The sequence below is a fragment of the Homalodisca vitripennis genome, unplaced genomic scaffold (assembly GCF_021130785.1).
Source record: "Homalodisca vitripennis isolate AUS2020 unplaced genomic scaffold, UT_GWSS_2.1 ScUCBcl_402;HRSCAF=2325, whole genome shotgun sequence".
In the NCBI taxonomy this organism is placed as follows: Eukaryota; Metazoa; Arthropoda; class Insecta; order Hemiptera; family Cicadellidae; genus Homalodisca; species Homalodisca vitripennis.
In genome coordinates this window covers 94,997-117,125 of record NW_025776579.1, presented here as the reverse complement: position 1 = coordinate 117,125, position 22,129 = coordinate 94,997, and the positions used below count along the sequence as shown (strand labels likewise).

Below are 22,129 nucleotides of genomic sequence, written 5' to 3'. Positions count from 1 at the left end.
TATTAGAGTGCCATTCTGAAAGAGCTAAGCCAAATTGACTTTTAAATAAAGCAATGCGTTACCTACAGTAGTGTATGTGTCGTGTGTGTATTAGTGTGAGTGGGGCGACCTGCAATTGAATCACCCTGTAACAATCAGAAAATACAACATAAAAATCTTAAAAATTTTTATGATCTTAATCATAAGAAATATTTTAATACATTTTTCGTATGCGTACTTTTAGTACATTTCGTATATAAGTTGATACCATCCGTAAATTTTCGTGGTTTCCGAGAGTGACGTTTGGTCGCAGATGAAAGAAATAAAACAAAGTTTTATTGATTTTGCACTACTGTAAGAGTATTACTACTGTAAGCTGCTAATCATGGGGGGGGGGGGGATGAGTTGAAGTGAGAATACATTCAGATTCTCCCACAGCTGGATAAAAGCCTCGTTCTCGTTTAATCCAGAATGAGATGTATCTTTAACGAATTTTAATAATTTGTCATTGTCATTTACAATTTTCCGATAAAGATATACCTTGACTAATTCAAAATTTAATTTGTAATTTTCTTTAACGGGAATATTATATAATAGTCGTATTCATCAATTTCATGTGTCAACACTTTTAGAATTCTTAACTTTTTAATATAGTATACACCGAGTTTTACTATTTCCAATACATAATCGTATCTTGCTGTGCTTTTTAACGCACTCCAGAAAGATAAAAGTTTATATGGTAATCATTATAATTTGTAATTTTTTTATTCGAAAGTCATTGACTTAAATAAGTAAGAAGTAATGCTAAGATGATCACAGCATAATTCACCTGTTGGAAGTTAATACTTACACTTGCTTGTGGACTATCCACAGTACTTGTTTTATATGGATTGATAATGTCATTTGCAATAGACAGAACAATACGCTCACTACTTTGCAGCTGAACGTTATACAGTATTTTTACTGTTAATAAAAATAGCTAAGACCAAAGCAATAAGTATATAATTTAGATTTACCAGTTTGAAGTTTAGTCTAAAGCTGCAGTTCCTTAGTTGAGAGTTCCGGATTTAAAGAAGAGTTGAGAAATCCAGACTGCAGTCAACGAATGATTTAACTTGCGCTAGCTGTAACTCCTCTTTAATATTATTCCAATTACAAATTTACTTTACAGTACACTAAGCCACTGCAAATAAATGTTAAAATCTCGTACACGGTTTTCCTGGAGATGATGGTAAGTATTGTTAGGTAACATACCGTTTAACCATAGATTAATCGTAGTGATTTTTTGAGTTGTAGTGACACTGTTACTTGGTTTGTTTGTTTGTTCACCTCGGTTTATTCTGAGTGTACTCAATAAAAAAGCTTGAAATTGGTAATACCTCTTGGTGAAGATATCAAAAACCATGAAAAAACATAATGCTAGTACTGAAATGAAATGATACATAATCTCGAACATAACCTTACTAAATGAAAACAAATAAGAGTACATCACGTAAGAGCAGCAAACCTGTATAGAAGTAATTAAAAATGTAATTGGCCACACGTGGGAAAGTCTGGAGCATGTTCCGGCAACAAACAACATTGGCTCTAATTTGCCGCATTACTTCTTAACAAAGGGTTTTATTAAATTTGCACGCTTACTACGTTTTGATCTTTCCAGAGTATTTACGTACATCACAGATTGGAAGCCTCCAATAATAACTTTTATTTAAAGGCCTTAAGGGAATATAAAATTTGATGGAGGAATATTATATTCTTGATTGTAATCGCAGAAGTTTTTAAGTACGTATTAGACTCCTCCAAAAATATAAATATTATTAAGAAGGCAACAGGGCCTTATTGCAATATTGTGTTGTCGTACGCCCGTCATTACGTCGGTCCATCCGTTCTTCCGTCTGTACGATAACTATTGAGAAGAATGTTCTAGCGGTTTGAAATTAGGTTCACATGTGATCTTTGTCCAAGGAAGAATATGAAGAAAATTGCAATTCTTGAAAAGATTACTTTTTTCAGATCGTAAGTTATGTTAATTACAAAGATATATATCCGAAATCGCAATCTGAAATTCAGAGTAGCTTTGCATATGTACTGCACTTTTTAAATTTATGAGCTGTCCTGTATGGTGCAAGAGACACGGGATATAGCTCGCTGACCATGCTTGATTATTCCCAGGACTTGCTTACTTTCACAAATTTCTGACATAAAAGTGATTTATTATGGATTTGGAGATAACATTGTCATGTCTGAGTGAACGGCAGCAGATCACAAAGGTATAGAGTGAGACTTCCTTGCCTCTTCATAAGCGGCGTGTTCATATAATCTACCTATATGTGTAAAATGTTGCACAGCCAATCTATATGCAAACGAATGTCTGTTATATATTTCATATACAATTTGTAATATAAAACGTGTGGTCGCTGGTATAATTTCTGATCTGGACAAGATCATTACATGGTCTGTCATCATTAGTTTAAGTTAAACATTAGCAAATGTTAATTTCTGCATATATCTCCACAAGAACAATGCCTCAGTCAACGTAAGGTGCAGGTGATGCCTGAAGGCCAGACCCTGGTAGTTTGTGAAATGGGCAAAACGCTGGGCATAGTGCTTAACCAAGAGCTCATATTTTCTGATTACGTTGCCCACGCCATTCATCAATCGTTTGGAACGCTTAGGGGACTCTATAGGCTCAGAAACCTGTTACTGAAACCCGCCAAAGTTCACCACATGCAGTCTGTCATTTTGTCAGATTTTACTACCGCTACCCTCTATGTGAGAGTAGCCACGGAAAGGGTTCTAAAGTTGCCGAGCACTGCAGTAAGGTGCATCTACTCACGTTTTGACCAAGTGTTCCACTTATCGCGAGGCTGCTCTCCTGCTTCCTATTGAGGTCTTCTGCAGGATGCTGACACGCTGCATGGTCCAATAAGTCTTGTCTCTACTGTAGCCGCAGTACCTGTGAGAGACTTCATTCTGAGGTTGCTGAATGATACGTCAGTCAGCGATGTAGGCTGCATTTTCCTAGAGTTAGGCTAGAGAATAGCTGAAAAAGTTTCTCCTACTTTGGGACTACCCTTTATATTGATCTTTTGGAAGACATAACATGTTTTTAGCTTGAACCGCCTTTTAAGCTAGATAAAACAAATTTTACGTGATTGTAGTAGTGTTAAACGTTTTACCTGTTTAAACAGTTTCTTATTTTTAATTTAGCTAATAGTTTAATCTAAGTTAGTTTTAATTTTACTTTTAAAAATATAATTTAGTGGAAGCCCTATTCCTAATCCATCTAGTTAGGGACCTTAGACAGGTCCTTATGTTCGGAAAGATGAGCTTTCACGATATATTGAACTGATATGGACACCAATCGTTGACAGTACTCTAGTGGACAGTAACGACTAACACGATAAACTAGTGCTCTGCCGAAGGTAGTTTCGCCTGTAGCGTTTTGGGCTACATTGGTTTTAATTTTTAATATAGTTGGTGTTCACTGGTTAAGTGTAGATCAGGCATACTAATCAAAAATATTTTATAACGACTTGGAGAGTTGATTACAATTTCATCCTTGAATTGTATTCATTGTTTTATCACAGATAACCCCAATCTTTATACGGTCGTAGTGGAATGTCCAACAGTTAATATTCAACAGCAAGGGCAAGAAAGGGTTTAGAACCCCATAAGATACAACGTCACTCTCTTGCTAGGTAGGGCAGGAACATTCCTTGATTGACTGGTCACTCTAAGGCACGCAGGGATACTCATACAGGCGGTGTGTGGACTTTTGATCGTAAATATAATAGTTGTAAATTTTTTGTTCAGGATAGTAGCTATGAATGAATGATGACAGATGACCTAAGCATTTCCAGTCTTAAAAATATTTTTTATTTCAATATTATTATAAAAGTGTTATTGATACTTAGTAAATTTGTATCAGTTTAGAAGAAATAGGAATAAAACCGAGCTAAATCGAATAACAGTGTATTCAGAACTAACACACGTGCGCGCAGACTGCTCTTTCCCTTTTGATTCCCTTAGGACAAGAGAGGAACCCGTGTTTTTAAGTCTATATGACCTTTCTGTGTTGTTATTCAGACCGGTAAACGGACAGACCAACGGAAAGACGGACTATTTGATATTTTTACCTAAATGTCAATAACCAGTAAGGTCCTTCCTTGGATCACGAATAATCTACGTACAAGGGAATCTACAAACATCTACAAGGAATAACAGGCGGGCATACAGACAAATAGACGGACGTATGACCTATTACCGTGTGATCTCAAAATCAATATAGTTCTTAAATATATAACTAAAAATTCCTTTATTTAAGAGCGCTTGTCGTTTAAAAACGTTTTTCTGAATAACTTTGTGGTTATAAATTAATGGTTATTTAAGGCTTTAATTATAATTCACTCAATTTATATTTTCTAATTTCATTTTCATTTTTAGTTTTAAAAATTGGTTTTATAGTAAGAGTGATCCCCCATTGAAAACTCACCATCAACCAAACGGTATGAAATATATTGATAAAAACAAATTTGAAAAATAAATATGTATAATTCACTTTAGCCTTATATAAACTAAAATGATAGTTTATCACATAATAACCGTTTGTAGTATTAAATTGTTTTTCAGGAATTATTTCATTGGACTTTAATTTGTTTTATATTTTGTTAAAATATATGAGAATCAACTGAATAATTAAATACTCGTATTTTAATGATTTAATGTAATACTTTGAGCAAAATAAAATACTTAAAACAAACTTTGTAGGAATATAAAACTGGAAAATCTTCAAGAAAGAGGTAACAAAAGTTTCAAAATATGCTATGGAATATATTCTAGACACGCAGCTACGAGATCAGCCCCGACGAGGTTTTTCTAAACGAGCGTGTTGTTGACATCTTACAATTCTGGCCGAACTACATATTTTATTGTCACTTTTATATTGTTATTCATCCTAACTATCTACTGTTAAGGGGTCAGATTTAAAGAATTTACCTACCATATATTATATATTTTGTCTTTTTCAACATATTGTAAAAGTACATGATTTCAATTTTTATACAATGTTCAAAGAATTGATCAAATAAACTTGTAACAGGATTATTCTTGCTATTAAATATTATTATAATTAAACAATGATATAGAAATAAAAAAATAAAGATTACGATAATTTAACACAATGTTATTATTTATAATTCATGTCATTTGAATTATAAAAATTTATAAATTTTACCACTTATTATATTTACTATAACACTTCTGTAGCTTGTTAAACAGCGTTGACAGATACAATTATCAGTTTCTGAAGAAATATAAAATAGGCATTTTATTAAAGATATTAATAAATAAAAAATTACATTATTCGATTAAAGAAAAATACTAATAGAAATAGACAAAGCTACATTCTTGTACACAAAACAATAAGAAACAAATATGATCATAAAATAACAAAAATAACCCGAGATATCCATATCACAGTGTTTATTTAAGGAGGTCTTTTTACAGTCTGTGCCATTGATATGAAATCAGGGATTTTACTGGAAAAACCGAGGCTCTTATCCAGCTGTGGGTGGATCGGAACATGTTCTGTCTTCCACCTAAACAGCCGCCCCTACAGACCAGCAATATAATGATACTCCTACACTTTAGCATACGGAAGCTCTCTTAAAAAAAAAAATAATTTAAGTTTTACAATCGACAACTGTTTTTTATTATTTAAAAAGTATGCAAAATAACACTGAACAACATATCATTGATACTAATAGCTGGAATTATTAATAAAATATTTAAGCCGATGACCCTGCCCATCAATCAACAAAGAGATAAAAAATATATCCTTATTACACTTATACTTATATACTTTTATTATTATTATTATGTCTAGTTAAAAAAATATGATTAAATTTTAAAACCTATTTGATCGGACTTTTAAAGTAGTTTAGTGATTCATGTAGATAATCTTTGGAGTAGAATTATAATAATTACATGTACTTGCAGGAGTTAAAATCGATAATTAAGTAATGCAATTGAGTTATAAAAATTTACTTCAGTATAACTTATACTTACCCGTTTCTCATGTCACTTCAATGAAGTCTTTCAAAGTTCTCATCAAATGCGACGAAGAATGCTAAGTGGTCAGCAATCAAGAGCTCACAAGAAGCAGATAGACTCAAGGCTAGACCATATTATATGCCTACTCGTCGTATTACAGGAGTCGAAACACCAGTTTACTCCAAAGAACTGTTCAGTAGCTAGGTGTTTAGTCGTAACTTTGCAAATCGCACTTTTCTCTCGTTTATAATTCCCAAAATATTCTTTACATTAATGAATAATTGTGAACTTGGTCTAGGTAAATGTCACTTTTTGTTTATGAAAATTTATGTAGTTTAGTTGAATTTGTATTTCGTTAGTAACTGTGATTGAATTAATGCACAGCAAACTTATGAATCACAATCAGAATGTTTCAGTTTAAATAGCTAGGTGGAAGTACGGACTATGGATTGTACTAAGTATTTTATACTTAATTTTGAGGATTTTGGAGTTGAAATAGTTCGTGTTTTACTTGAAATAGTTATTTATTAAAATAGTTTCAACTTAAAAATGTTGAAGGCGTCTAGACAATAAGTTACGTAGAACTGAAACTATTATAGTAACGTTGAATTTGAACTGAACAATTAAGAGTTTGTCTAGGGCCAGGGAGACTCTCTGCTTAAGAGTGTGGATACTCGCAAGCAAAGATAACATATTTCCTCATTTTAGTCATTGCTAGCTTCACGGTATAGTAAATACCTCTGTTTTACCGACAACTATATCTCTATGTTATATACGATACAACAAGACTGTAAGATAACGGATTCACAGTATTATATAAGGCAATTTGCATAAGTGTTTAATATTAGTTCTTTTTTATTTTATTCTGAAACATATTTATTACTTTAGTTTAAAAAAGTTAATTATTAATTTGTGTTGTCACAACCATTAGCTAGTGAATTTATATAAAAATTGTGATATTATTATTAAACGGTGTTATTTACAAAGTTTTAATGTTTTATATTAATTTGTACAAATAAGTTTATGGATTAGTAAAATTTAAGCTTTTGAAATACCTATATGATAGTTTAAGTTTTATAAAGGGTATTTCAGACCACCCGTGTATAATCTTTAGCGCCAAAAAAACTACGCTGCAAAGTTCGTTTCAACAGATAACCGCATTTTTGACGTAGAATTTAGTACAAAATGTATCAACCCAGAAAATATTGCCCAAAACGACTCACTTTGGGGGGGTGGGGGTCATCTCTTTTGTACAAAAGTTTCAAATGGGAATGTATGTTACGTGATTTTCCATGTTAAAGGTATATGTAGCCAGAGAATTTTGAGGCCAAAACTCAATATTATGGTTACTCGTATGCACTAGGTATGTATTAGGTACACCAATTAGTTTTTGTAAGATGTTTGTTACAAAGCTCTTCAGGAAATATGAAGTGGCCTATATGTTTTCTTTCTTTTTTAAGATAACATAATCATGAAACCTTTAGTACATAAAACTATTCAAAAATTCATACGTTTTAGATATAAACCTATCAAAAGTTAAACAAATTTTTAATTTTCATTAAAGGCAATTATTATAATATTTTATTTTATACTATATTTTAATTTATATTTTATTTTATTTTTTCTTTAAAAATTACACTAAAAAGCCTGATTTCATTATGTTGTGTAATAACTACAAATACACAACATGTATAAACAGCGCCATTGCCCTTAACCACCTAGCACCTAGACCTAGCAAGCTAATATGTACGAATTTTGCTTTTCCGAGTACTTTGATGTACCCTGAGAGTTTCATATCCATTTACTGTATTTGGTGTAGCATAAGAGAGAATGCCATATCCACATCCTAAACTTTTAAAGTTAACTTGGGACCCTAAATCCTTTGTCACGTATACGTAAGGAAGACGATATTGTGACTAAGAAATATTGATTTATCTTTCCCTCATATGTTGTTAAGAATTACACAACGGTAAGTTCGGTATTCAGGACGTACTGTTATAAACGGGAAACTATTTATAAATCTTAAATATTATTTTATAATTGTGTAACCAGTTAGGTAGATTTCATAGAAACATATCTATGAAACGCGTTAACTTGATAAAATATAAATGGCAATATGCAGTATAACGTGAGCTAATAACTAGCGTATTTGTAATTAGATCCAGATTGAAGTTGGTGCAAAGACTGTAGCACATAGCTTGGGTGAGTTTTAAACAACATTATTTAACTAAAATTTTTAAAATGGCGGAAACTATCATTTACGAAAGCATTTTAATTACAATATTTTCCAATATACACACCTTTATGTTTTGCGATCCCTTCAGATTTAGAGAATGAGACCGTAAAAATTTTGAAAAAAGTAATTCAATATTTTCACTAAAAGTTTAGATTGCTGGTGACTTTGTGTGAGTATACAAGATTAGATATTTATTGCAGGAATGAAATTTGGTTAAAAATTCCGATGCAGGAAATAATTAATTACTACATAATTTATTTAATTCAGTGGCTATCTAATGTTTTAATTTAAACATTCAGTATTAACAAATAAAATTATCCTATAATTTTATATTTATTTATTTCAGCTTTGAATTTTTCAAATTCTTGAATATTTATTCTATACACCTATGATAAGGTATAACATTTTGTAATATCGAAGATACAAGTGCTGCACATGTAAAAAATTCAGACAGCAACGTAATTTGGGAATTGTGTAGAAATGCTGAATTCCGTTAAAACAAAATTTTTATTATATGAAGTTAAAACATTGTTTCATAATATTAAAATAGTTGATAGTTTGACGTAACATAAAATACATTATTATAATTGAATATTATCTTAATTAGAAACAAAGTGTCAGCTTTACTGTGATATATTGTGTGCTATCTAGATTGTTCCTAGAGTACGATTAATCTAATAGTGCGCACGGAAATATATATATATATATATATATATATATATATATATATATATACTTTCTATTGTGATTTAACTTTCCGGATCCCTATAATTTCTAGTTACAAGTTTGCAAACGCGCACACACATACACTACTATTGTAAGACAGAAACTAACACACTTGTTTCGAGCCCTAATTTGAAACATAAGAGAATCCCAAAATAGGAATTAGAAAAAAACCTGCAAATTGAATCACTGCGATTTTACAATATTTTCATCTGTAATAAGTCAATAGGGAATTACATAAACCAAACAGGTAATTTGTTTACAAGTAAAGTATGGAAGACTATGCGATTCATTTATGGTAGTGATTCACATTTATATTACAATCTAATTTATTAAATTATTACTACTGTCATGAGTAATTTTAATTATATTAAGATTATTAACTATTATCATGTAAACATATACTAAACCAATTAATATAAGTATGCCATTCTGAAACAACAATTTTAACCAAATTGATTTAAATATTTTAAGTAGAACAATACATTACCTTGTGTATGTGTCGTGTGTGTATTAGTGTGAGTGGGGCGACTTCCTGCCGCATTGGCCGCATCACCCTGTAACAATCAGAAAATACAGCATGTAATAGTGTTACATAATAAACTATAGAGTTCCCAATATAACCAATATAATTAGAAATATATCTTAATTAAATAAATGTTTTTTAATATTATGTATAGTCATGCAATAAATATATAAACTTAAGTCTAATATTAGCAGATAAATTTAGTTACCATAATATGTTGTGTAGTGGAGAATTATTGTTGTAGTTAAATGTAGTTCTACACGCACGCATACTTTCACACTTGTCCATTCAATCATCATTCATACTTTGTGTGTTTTGCAACACACGTGGAGTAGTGTTACGTGATAATGTCAAAGAGGGGACGACAAGCCAACGCAGGACCGAAGCCACCTGAAAATAATCAGAACAAAAAACTCTCGAATCACAAATATGACATCAATCAGTAGGCTGCTTTATTTATAATACCTTATAAAAGAGTGTAATAACAGTCTTGAGATTTGACTAAAACTGTAGTTTCAGAATGGCATTAAATTTACACCTGAAATGTCCCAAATACTTACGGTACTGTGTCATCTCGCATTGAGGATAAGAAATATAGCATGCTGAAACATGATTTCATATTAATAATCAAAACATAATTAGTAAAATATTAAACTAATACTTAACATATATAATATTGTAGTGATGTAAAGTGAATATATATATATATATATATATATATATATATATATATATATATATATATATATATATATATATATAGGTTCCGGTAGCCAAGTTGTTTAAAACTTTGAACTTTGGATATTAGCTAGAGATAGCACAGCCTTAAGTTTTGTTTTTGCACTGAAAAATTAAAAGTAATACGTATAATATATTTTAAACTAAGTGGTATTAAGGTTTCTTCAAATGTGTGATGGAAACAATCTATTATAGTTTGATAAAACGTCGTTACTATGACATTTTGACGCAATTAATACAGTATTAGTCATTGTAGATTGCATTGATGGAGAAAATAAAAACCATGATGTCGACAAAGATAAGTGAGGTTACTAGACACTAAGTCAAGAAGTGACTGACGTCAACGCAGACCGACATGAGTACCTTAATCGCCAGTCAGAGTCGCGGTCCTCATCTTGTCTCGAGTTCCAGCAGCTGAAATCGAAATAGCGTGTGCTGGTGTCACTGGAGATTTGGAGACCAAGCCAGAAAATGCACTATTCCCTGTCAGAACGCTGCCAGACCTCGGGAAACGAGCCGGGAATGACTAGTAATCCCACACTAATGTCAATCCACCGTCTCTTTATCACGGACAGTTATTTCTTGTATACATTGGAATAGTGACGTTTGTCCATCCAAAATTCTGCTTTAGTGGGGAAAGGTAAAATCTGAAAGATTTTGCAGGGAAAATTTCCACCATCATCAAAGAGTCTCATGAACAAAAGGTGAAAATAGTCAGATGCTATTCTGGATCTGTGACGTACAAAAAAGTAGAAAAATTGTGTACTATTGTAATATCGACTCGCAATTTGTAATATGACATGTCGTAATGTAGAGTGAAGCATTGTAAACTGCTTATAAATAAGATAATTTTTATAAAAGATTTTGGCTAGTATAGAAAGTTTCTGTATTGAATGCAATTACTAATTGTTTTTCACATGAAAAGTTAAAAAAAAAATGTCCAAGTGGTTGTAAATATGAAAGAATATTTCTCTTTTATTAAATTATGAAAGCTTCGTTGTACATGCGGTATACTCTAATAACTAATCATGGAGAGAAGCAATAATAGGCCTGCTACTGTGGGGAGTAAACAATGTAACGCTTAGCTCAAAATTACAATGTAACTTAGAAATTATTAAATTACTTTCTATGAGAAACGCGCTGAATTCACAAATCCTAATATGAACCTAAATTCAAAGCAAATAAAGTGCTTTATTCGTTTTTGTTTAGTTATATTTGTTTAAATTCTGCTCAACGTTTTATGTATACGACAGCAAAGTTCTATAAAGCATTTATTTGTACTTTCACTTCGGTAATTTTTAGAAACTCTACATACATTTACGTAATATGATGTACTCATACAACGTTCACTGTATGCTCCGCAACAAACACTGTTGGAAGTTTGACAATAGGCAATGCTTGTGACGTAATGTTAATTGCGTGCTAAACTATGTCTGCCATTGTTTTGTTGTTTAAAACACTCTGGAGAAAGTCTTTGTGATGAAATACTCGGTTGAGTGCAATATTTTTTTACATTTTTTGTAACTCACTAAGCGATATTAGAACGTTAATTAATATTTGAGCACTTGGAGTTTCTTCTATAACAAAATATAGAAGTATGGAATAAACGACTAAGTAAAACATTTCCTAATATTTAACGCAAACAGCTTCTCTAAGGATAGAACGAGTTACGTATATCTAGTCAAGGACACGCACTTCAGGTCAGTAGGTTAATTTGTTATCGATATATCCCCCTGATTGATTGGCAAAGCTATTATTCAGTTAATTAAAATTCCAGTTTCTTATGAGTTCATGTTTAATTCAGTGTTAGTGTTCAAGTCCAGAAACCATTCGATCCAACCAGTAAACTTTAATATACCACAGATAAAGGGAGACTTACTTTAGAATACTTTCTTCTTTAAGATTCTAGAAAAATTACTTTTTTAATTGTTGTATATTTTTAACTGAGTAAAATGCTTCATTATCAAATGGCTTAATAAACGAGATTATGTTTTATTTAGTCGGCACGTTTGTAATAAAATACATAAAAAATGTGTGAAAAGTGTTAATTACCATCGATTTTTAGTACAGCCTCATTTCAATTCCTCTATTCAATAAACGTTTCTATTTATAATATTATTCCGGTGCAAAATGTTCATATTTTTGTATCGTCTCTTAAGTAATGCCAATAACGTGTGAAGAATCAACTAAATCTTTTCACTAACAATATTTTAAAACTACGAAGCATATAATTTATGTGAAAACTATTTCATATTCTCACAATACATTACTCCATCACAACCGAACAATCATTTGGGAAAAATTCAAAACAGTGAAGTCATCTGATTCAATAAAAGAAACACTAAAACACATAATCCCTAGTACGTTTATTTTATTTACGTCCAGTCACTTAGGTAGTTTGTTCAGAACATTTAGCTTTTACTTATAGTAGTTAAAAACTATTTTGTAAAACAACTGCTGTCTGGTATAAATACGCAAGCCTGAAAGATACGCAGAATAAAGTCTACAAACATCATAAAACACGTTACATTAAAAGCAACCAACTATGACATAAATGTCGCTGTCATGTAATAATATGCATACGGAAAATATGTCACAAAAGAAATGTATATGAGATCTATAAAAAAATTAATTAAACATATGCTAATGACCAACCTTGGCAGGGATTGGGACTGCCTGTGCTTAAAACAGTTGCCGTGCATTCACCACTGTTACTAGAACCAACAGCAATGGCTGCAGTGAAACTGTTATGCGCACCCAGGTTAGAGCATTCCATGGTACTAGGGCCAGTCCTTGGGCAGGTCGTCGCCCTTCCACCATGTAATACTCCCCTCCCTTATTAGGGTGGTTAATAGAGATATGTAGGCTACGTCACGTGTGCTGCAATCTACCGTATACAATATGCACTTCCTCGACAAGAGAATAATATAGATCCATAAATTCTCACTAAACGTATTGATCTTTACAGTAGAAATACTTGATAAAAACGTTAAAAAAATTTCCGTTTCTAAAATTCTAATAGATTAGGACAAGAAAAAAATATTTTATTTTATACACCGGTTGATATTAAAAGGAAATACATTCTATTCTCGTTTGCAATTTAAGTAATATAAATATAGAGTTTACTCCTTATTTAGTTCAATTTAATCTTGAAGTACACTCCTAATTGCACCCAATCTTTCAAGTGCACAATGTGCTGACTTGAAAGATGTGTCAATATTATTAAAGATAAGTTTGATTTAATATTATTAGCATCTGATAGGATAAGACTTCTACGTTCACCACATATAAAACTTTAAGACCAATGCTAAACATTTGATTTAACTTTTCATAAAGATTAAGTTCACAACGGTTAAAAATTACTAAATAATGAACCCGTTATAATTTAGTTTCTATAGAAAATTTCTAATAATGGAATTCATAGATTTAATAACCTCATGGAACCTTTATTTTTATTACATATTATTAATAATAACCTCCGTTAATAATTTCCGTCCTGTTCTCACTGATAACTTGTTTGAAGTTAGCCTACGACCTCAGGTAGCGGACACAGGTACTAACTTTACCAACACCCTGGAGGTGTTTATGGAGAAACAAACTGAGGCAATACATTGATGGCGTGAAAGGAGACATAACGAGAAACGACTTGCGGTCGAATATTTATTTAGTTTCCAGCAGTGGAAAACGAAATTGTGTGTGCTGATATCACAGGAGATTTGAAAACATAACCAGTAAATGCACGTAACCCTGTCAGTTCGCCATCAGAGTCTCGGGAGTCAAGTCGTAGATCACTATTAGCGGCTTTTTTTCTCGCACTAATGTAATTCCACCATTATTTTTTTGTATATTTAGATTTAATCCATATAGGAAAGAACTAAGATCAATGTGTTTAAATATAAACATCTAGTACAGATCTTACAACATTGTCTAGTTGAATCAGATAGTACAGTTACAACGCAGGGTAACCTACGCATGTTTATATGAAGCTTATAAATAACAAAATCAATCTGAGTTTACTGGTTGACCTGGAAGAAATTGATTGTCAACCAAGCTACGTTTGGAGGAATCAAAACGACACAGCATCGAAAGGGATACAAAATATAAAACAGTATTTACATGCATATAAACATACAATACAGTAAGTGAGTTATAGTACTTCTGCTGTTCTACAGGTAAATAAGTCAAAGCCATGAGTTGCTACAATCTTAACTAAAGGCGTAATTGTTCAACACTAATATTCAGACAACATATACAGTCATACATACAAGACAACATCTAGGTGAAATGTATTCAATGAAAATTGTGATGTTTTGACTTATCTATCTGAAGAATATCCCAGCCAAAACGACAGAGGTTCAGCCGTGGTGTTCTGCTCATAGGCCGGAAGAAGACTGAATACAAACTCTGCTAACTTTGTTCGTATCAACTTGAAGGAAAATTACTCTCGATGCCTCTGTACTAAAACATTTTTCAAAGGTTTTTAAATTGGTTTAAATTGTGTTTTCATGGTAACAAGGAATAATTATTGTTTGTTAAGAAATATGCTATTCTTATGGCGTAAGTTAGTTATATAAATTATCAGGAGGAACAATCTAAAATTTTACACCAAAAAAACTTATTTATCTAATTTTGTATAGGTCTTTACAGCAGAATAAGTATATAAACCCATTATAGAAAGTTGAATTAAACAAATAGATAATGCCAGTCGTATGCTGGAGAATCATGAAATAAATAGTTTCAATAATTATAACATGTTTGTTTTAGTTATTGCAGAAGAACTATAATTTGACCCAACTCAGAAAATAGTTATTTGCAAAATGGTAGTGTGGCAAATATCAACCTGTCCAAGCTGGGATTATTGACAAAATTCACCCTCTTTGGTTATAATTTCTAAGATAATTTTTATATTGTAAAATAGTATGTTCCTAACACAGTAAAACATAACGAACAAATGTATAATCGTTAAGCTAAGCAACATGCTTGCTCGAAAAGCTTCATTTTGTTATACAAAACTTTCTTTTTTACTGGTTCCATGTAACTCTCGTTTATTATTGGTAAAATATTCAAAAATCTGCCGGAAAATATGTCTTGAAGTAAATTTCGATTGGATCTACTATCATTTTACATCTTAAATAACCAATTTAAACAGGAATTGGGACTGCCTAATAGTTAAAATAGTTTCCGTGCATCACTAATGTTGCTATATTCAACAGCAATGGCTGCAATGTGTTATGCGCACTCAGGTTAGGGCATTGTATGGCGCTCTGGCCAGTATTTTCAGGTCGTCTGGCCCTTATTAGGTTGGAGGATAGGGATATCTCGGTGTACGTTACCTGTGCTGCAATCTACCGCAGACAATATGTATGAGAATAACGCAGATCCGTAAATTCTCTTTGACACTTATTGAACTTTGAAGTATAAATACTATATAACTGGGTTTTGGGTTTTCAGATTATATATTTATTAATTATCATTATCACACATGATCTTTAAAATTTGCATGATAATTCCTTTTTAAATGAACAACATTAAGTTATATGATTGTGCACATTCAACCGTGAAATTTAGTTGAGCGCCATTAAAGCACTTAGTAGCCTGAAACATTTCGTTTATGTTTTCTGAGGTGATGTTAAGTTTACTCTTCTGCATGATCATTCTATATGACCGCATGACGATAGTAAAATGAGTTATATCATTAAAAATTAGCATGCAAACTTAGCGAAGTCTGTTATAACAACACGTGGAGTAGGGTACTCGTACCTTGTAGTATAAACAAACAATAAAAGAAATTGATATGGTTCATGTAAAAACATGTAAATAGTGAAACATGTAAATTTAGGAATGTTTTAGGAGAATTCACAAGCAACCATGCTGGACTAACTTATCCCGTAGATGCCTACATATATTCTACTTCTACTGATGTAATATATACAAATTAAGTAAGTTATGTTTCAATTGATATGTACTGAATGTTTAATCATTTTAGAATTGAAAGGACAGGGCAAATTTTTGTCATTTTACACCAAGAAACAATAAAAAACCATCGCCAATGTATCCTGAAAATCATAATAAATTGAACTGAGTTTGACGTTAACATGGATCGATAAAATACCAACATTATGGTGACCTAATAAAAACTGCAGTAGATTATAATTTTAAGAAAACACGGAGCAAGCTCATTAATTGTGTTGAAGACAAATATCCTTTGGGATTTTAGAGCATTGAAGAACATTTTTTTAATAATTTCTAAGCGTTACTGGATATACAATTTTTCGTCAATACTATTTCCTTATTTCATGTCAGCTGTATCACAGAGATTTAATTGAAACATTTTACATCAGCTGTGTTTATTAAATGTTGTGTTATGTTTACATTCAGTTTTCTTATTAATAAAAAAACTTGTGTTTCTAACATATTAATTTGTCATTTCTAGCAAATGAAGAAACAGTGTATACAAATTTTGCCGCAACCTATTTCGGAGACGTAAATCAGTCAGATTGTTCTAGGCTGAAACATTGTTTTATTTAACAAAGCATACAGGCGAAAACCACTTTTAAAATTTCGACATGTTGTCGTAGTGGTTTGATATAACATGGGCTTATATGTGCATTGCTATCTACCAGTGAGAGGTTACATCAGTTAGTGAAAGTTATCCTACTCGTCAACTGAAATATGGAATTCTCACTAAATCTTCAAATCCGAGTGTCCGCAAGAAGAACCTGGTGGTCCGCTTGATACCCCTCCAAATGGTAAATCAAAATATTTTATTAGCTTCCTAGATTGTAGCCCTTATTGTGTATGTATAAGTTTATGTTTATTATAATTAAATTAGCATGAGTTACAGAAACTATCATTAGTCTACATAATAATAAGACAGCTTTACTGTTGGTTTTAATAACATATTTATAAATTTGATATTTTTATCGGATACAAAGTACACTGACACTTATAACATTTAGAATTTCACAAGTTTCCAAAGTGGTTTCATTAGCAAACTGATAACATGCGATCATAAATTTTAAATCTATAGTGTTTCATCTAATATAACCATGTATGTAGACTTGTTATGAGGATATTAATTTACCTTTTAATTTAGGGCGAGGCAAGGTTTCTGGTTACAAGCAGCACTGCTTTTATTATTTTAGATCCTGTTAGAATAGTTAGCTTGTAGTTGTGTTAAAATTGAATCTTTTCTGTGTAAGAATAGGGTATATGTGTGATTTACTTTAACTTTAATCAAATACAAAATTACCCTAAATTTGGAAAGACTGATTCATAAACTTCAAGCTAATATAAGTAATGAATAAAACGCGTTTCACTCTTTAGCAAAATTAAACAAAGATATTTTTAATGTTATTGCAGTCAAGTCAGACAATCATCAACATTGTTCCTTAGAACACGCAATAAAATATGTATAAAAATAAGGGAAAAGCGCACTATAAATAAGTAAATGACGTAGATCTCATAACAACCTAACTCTATAATCACAGTTTACTGATGTATTATTAACTCTTGCATCGATAGTAATATCATTAGGAATTTATAATTAATTGAGAAGTGACAGAGAATCAGTTGATTTCTCCCTCCAAACTAACTGTAGGTGGCATTTTAGCTAGGCTTAATATATCATATTTCTCTACATCGGTCACAGCAGCCAGAGATTATCAGTTACAAGTTATAAATATTGTTTATATAGTGTTCACGTTCAAATACAGACACTATTAGATCCAATCACCTAAGATCTTCTTTAAGATTACAAAACAAATTTGTGATTTGTTCTCTAATTTTAACTGAGTAAAAATGCCTGATTACCAAACGAATTAATAAGTGACGTTATGTTTAGATGATCCCGTACGTCTGGAATAAATTAAATTCAAAATGTGAAATAATTTATAAATACCAGTGATTTTAATACAGCCTCACAAAAGTTCCTCTAATCAACAAACGTTTCCTGTTATAATATTGTTCCATTTCAAAAGTTACAATGCTTTTTATCACCTCTGAAGTAATGCGTCTAATGAGTTGTGTGTAGAATCAACAGGATCTTCTCACTAAAAATATTTATTAAAAAAACTAAAAATGTAATTTATGTGAGAGCTATTTCATTACCTCAAAACATATTAACTAAATTAAAATAAAACAATCAATTGGGCAAGTTAAAAAACAGTTAAATCCTCTCTTATATTTAAAATAAATACTCAAACACATAATCCCTAATACGTTAATTTTATTTAAAGTCCGGTCACTTAAGGAAACATTATTCGCTTACAATATTTAGCTGTTACTTTGGTAGGTAAATAACTAATTTGTGCAACATATGCTGTTTGGTTTCGATTTTGCTTTGGTTGGTAGCATCCTTTTTAGTAAGTTGACATTCTTTCTGCACATCACTTCAAAAGAAAACTACTGTGAAAAAAAGAACAAGTAAGAATAATAAGTAGACCAAAGATATGCAGACAAAAGTCTTCAACATAAAACATGCAAATCAACCAACCACCAGACACAGAAACTAATTGTCAAATCACCATATATTACCTATTTACCATATATGTCATATAATAATTACAGAAAAATTTTGGAATCACGAAGGTAATGTATATGAGATCCATTAAAGTGTAAGTTATTAAACTTTTAATAACCAACCTTGGCAGGGACTGCCTGCGCTTAACACAATTGCCGTGCCTCCACCACTGTTACTAGAACCAACAGCAATGGCTGCAGTGAAACTGTTATGCGCACCCAGGTTAGAGCATTAGATGGTACTAGGGCCAGTCCTTGGACAGTTCGTAGCTCTTCTACCATGTAATACTCCCCTCCCTTATTAGGTTAGTTAATTGAGATATGTGGGTTAAATCACGAGTGCCGTTATCTACCGCAGACAATAAGCATGTACGCTACAAGAAATAATGTACATTCATAAATTCTCACTTAGATGTTTTGAATTTTAAAGTTTAAGTACTTGGTAACGGCGACGAAGTGTGTCAGAATATAAATATTTTTTAAGATTATTAATGAAGTCTTAGTAGATTTAAACAAGAAAAGGATATTTATATTTGTCAACTGGGTTGATATAAAAAGTAAATTTATTCTATTCTCGGTTGTGATATATGTAAGTTTCTCGTAAAACTTATCATTAGACAACGACTGCAATTTAGTTATTTATTTAAAAGGTTTTCTTACAAGCCTTATATTAACTTTGGTGTAGCGTATATCGATTTTCTTTTTTCATTTTTAAATAATGTCGTCTTTTTCATCATAAAATCGAGTTCAAAATGTATAAAAAAATGTTTAATCGCATCATATAAATTAAGTACTAAATCATGTTAATTGACAAAATGGTCATGAATTGTTAAACTTTTCGTCTAATTTGAAATAAAAATTAATTTATCTAACAAGGATAGCCATGTTTTATTTTATATTTTTGTGATTATTCTATACCAATAATAACTGGTAAGATGATTGAAGGATAACGTATTGTTCAGTGAGATAACATTCAGAGGTAGTTAGTTTGTAACTTTTATAAATCTATAAAGTGTTAAAGCAATAATTTAACTGTTCTAATAAAGTAAAAACCCTTAAATATTTTGAGATTCCCTATCCGTTTCTATATTGTGATTATTATTAGTTTACGAAATGAAAAAACATTTAACGAAATTTTTAATTTTCAACTAAAAAGAATAAATGCCAAAGAATTTCTCACTTAAATAGTGTTGATGGGTAATGTTTAATCATGACATGTAGTGAAAGTATAGGTGAGAGATTAAGATCTGCCAAGTGACAAATAAGTTAAGTCTAACTTTGCGATTTCTTTCACCTTTTCTCAAACTAACATTCAGTTCATCACAAACCGAGTAACTTATTCTTAAGTGGTAAGTATACTGAGCCACTGCTAGTGTATTAAAAGCGAAGTTACTATTGGAGAGCAAGCCAAATATACATTACTGGGGACCAATCCAATCGCAAATAAGTAACCCTATGCGGACAGTGCCGTTCATTATTGTCTCTCTGACAGTTTCTGACAAGCTGGTGTACTACCACAAGTCTGACGTTGATGACTTTCGTTATTATTCGTTAGTTTATCTTAGATAATTTCCATAGATTCTCTTAGATACTTGAATCTACAAGAACTTGATACGATATATTGATAAACTATGTTTAAGTAATTTAATTAGAATATTTTTATTCCAAATATTATTTATTAATTGGTCTACCTCTAATTATATCAAAGCGTATTTTAATTTTGCAAAAAGAATATCAAAGTCTGTCTATCTATCTTTTCCTCAAATGAATCTTAATTTGAATGAATTAGTCTAAAATGGTGAAATTTGGCAAGATTATATCTCTTACTTTTCTTATTTTGAGGGTTAAGAATTCCCTCAATTCGCTATGTGTTTATGAGCGTTTAAAAATACATAACACATTTAAAATATGAAATTTATATTGTCCTCTCATATCTAGTCACTTTGTTTGTAACTTAGATTGGTACGAATATGCCTAACTCAATATACCGACAATGTATCAATGTACCGGCAAATGCTCTGTTGTTACCTTTCATAGAATCAAATCACCGATTCTGTACTCTTACTTTATATCCAACTCCGAAATTCCAAGACTTTTGAACGTAACAGACTTGGGCGTGTGTTTTTCCAGTGACATGGGATTTACTGAGCATTTGAATATTATTTGTAGTAAGTCTAACAAGATGTTGGGCTTTATATCTCGTTTCTCTAGAGGCATCAATAATCCTTCTGCCCTACGTTCTCTCTATTGTTCGTTGGTAAGACAACTCTTGGAGTATGCCAGTCCTGTGTGGTCTCCTTATACAGTTGGTGCCAGGACTAGACTTGAGGCCCTCCAGCGACGCTTCATTCGTCTGGTCGGTGTGAGGATTGGCTACAACTATCCTGATGTTCCCGTGGAAGCATTAACTGCAGAACTTAATATTCCAACTCTGTCCTTGCGCCGTGATGTAGCAGATGTACTCATGTTGTGGAAGTTGGTTGGCGCCCATGTGCAGTGCCCAGATCTTCTCGCTGAAATTGGTATCAGGATCCCTGTAAACACCAGATCTAGTGGGCTTTTCAGCCGCAAGTACCACTCCACGAACTACGACTTCAACAGTCCACTGGCAAGATTTGTTCGCCTGGGGAACCGTGTTGCATCAGAGTGCGATTTTTTCGCTGATGGCCTACATCAAATCAGAAAGCGGGCCACTTATGTTTTGTCTCAACACACTTAAAACCCCCTGTAACTTTAAGACTGTTTCATTTTTTAGCTTTTGCTATTTTGTATTTTTTATTATGTTTCTGCTCTACTGCAAGGTACATTTCATTTGATTTCGACTTTTTGCATCATTGGTGTATTTATATTATTTTGGTTGTTGTTATTTACGTGTACTTGTTGTTGTTATACTATTCTATTTTATACATTGTTGTTAATTCTATTGTACGTTGGTCTATTTCATAATATATTGTTGATTTGTATATGATATTAGTGTATAACTAAACTTTCTTGTTGTGATGGACAGTTATTGGGACTTGGAATCGATCATTGTCATATTGTGTTGTGTTCTGCCATTGCTAGCTCTGTATTATTTTATACTAGTTGTACTTTTTACTGCACTATATACTCTATACTGCCATCTTATTGCATATTGTATGTAAATTGGCTGCTTGCCGTTAATAATAAATAAATGTAAATGTATTAAAGAAATGTAAACCGTACATTTGAAATAATGAAATTTATTATTTACAATGAGCACAAGACCTCTGGGCTAACATTAAGTAGTATTGAATACAAATTTTAACTATCCACTATCTTAAAAGTGAATTATTATGAAAACACAAGATTCTTACATTTATAATTAAATCAAT

The 22,129-nt window shown here is 31.6% G+C and overlaps 1 protein-coding gene across 1 annotated transcript; it reads left to right on the top strand.

Moving 5' to 3' along the window:
• The first annotated feature begins 20,958 nt into the window (after window positions 1–20,958).
• Window positions 20,959–21,495, top strand: LOC124370720. The gene has a single exon (XM_046829020.1). The coding sequence runs from the start codon at window positions 20,959–20,961 to the stop codon at window positions 21,493–21,495; it is 537 nt and encodes a 178-aa protein (XP_046684976.1).
• Window positions 21,496–22,129: the final 634 nt, after the last annotated feature.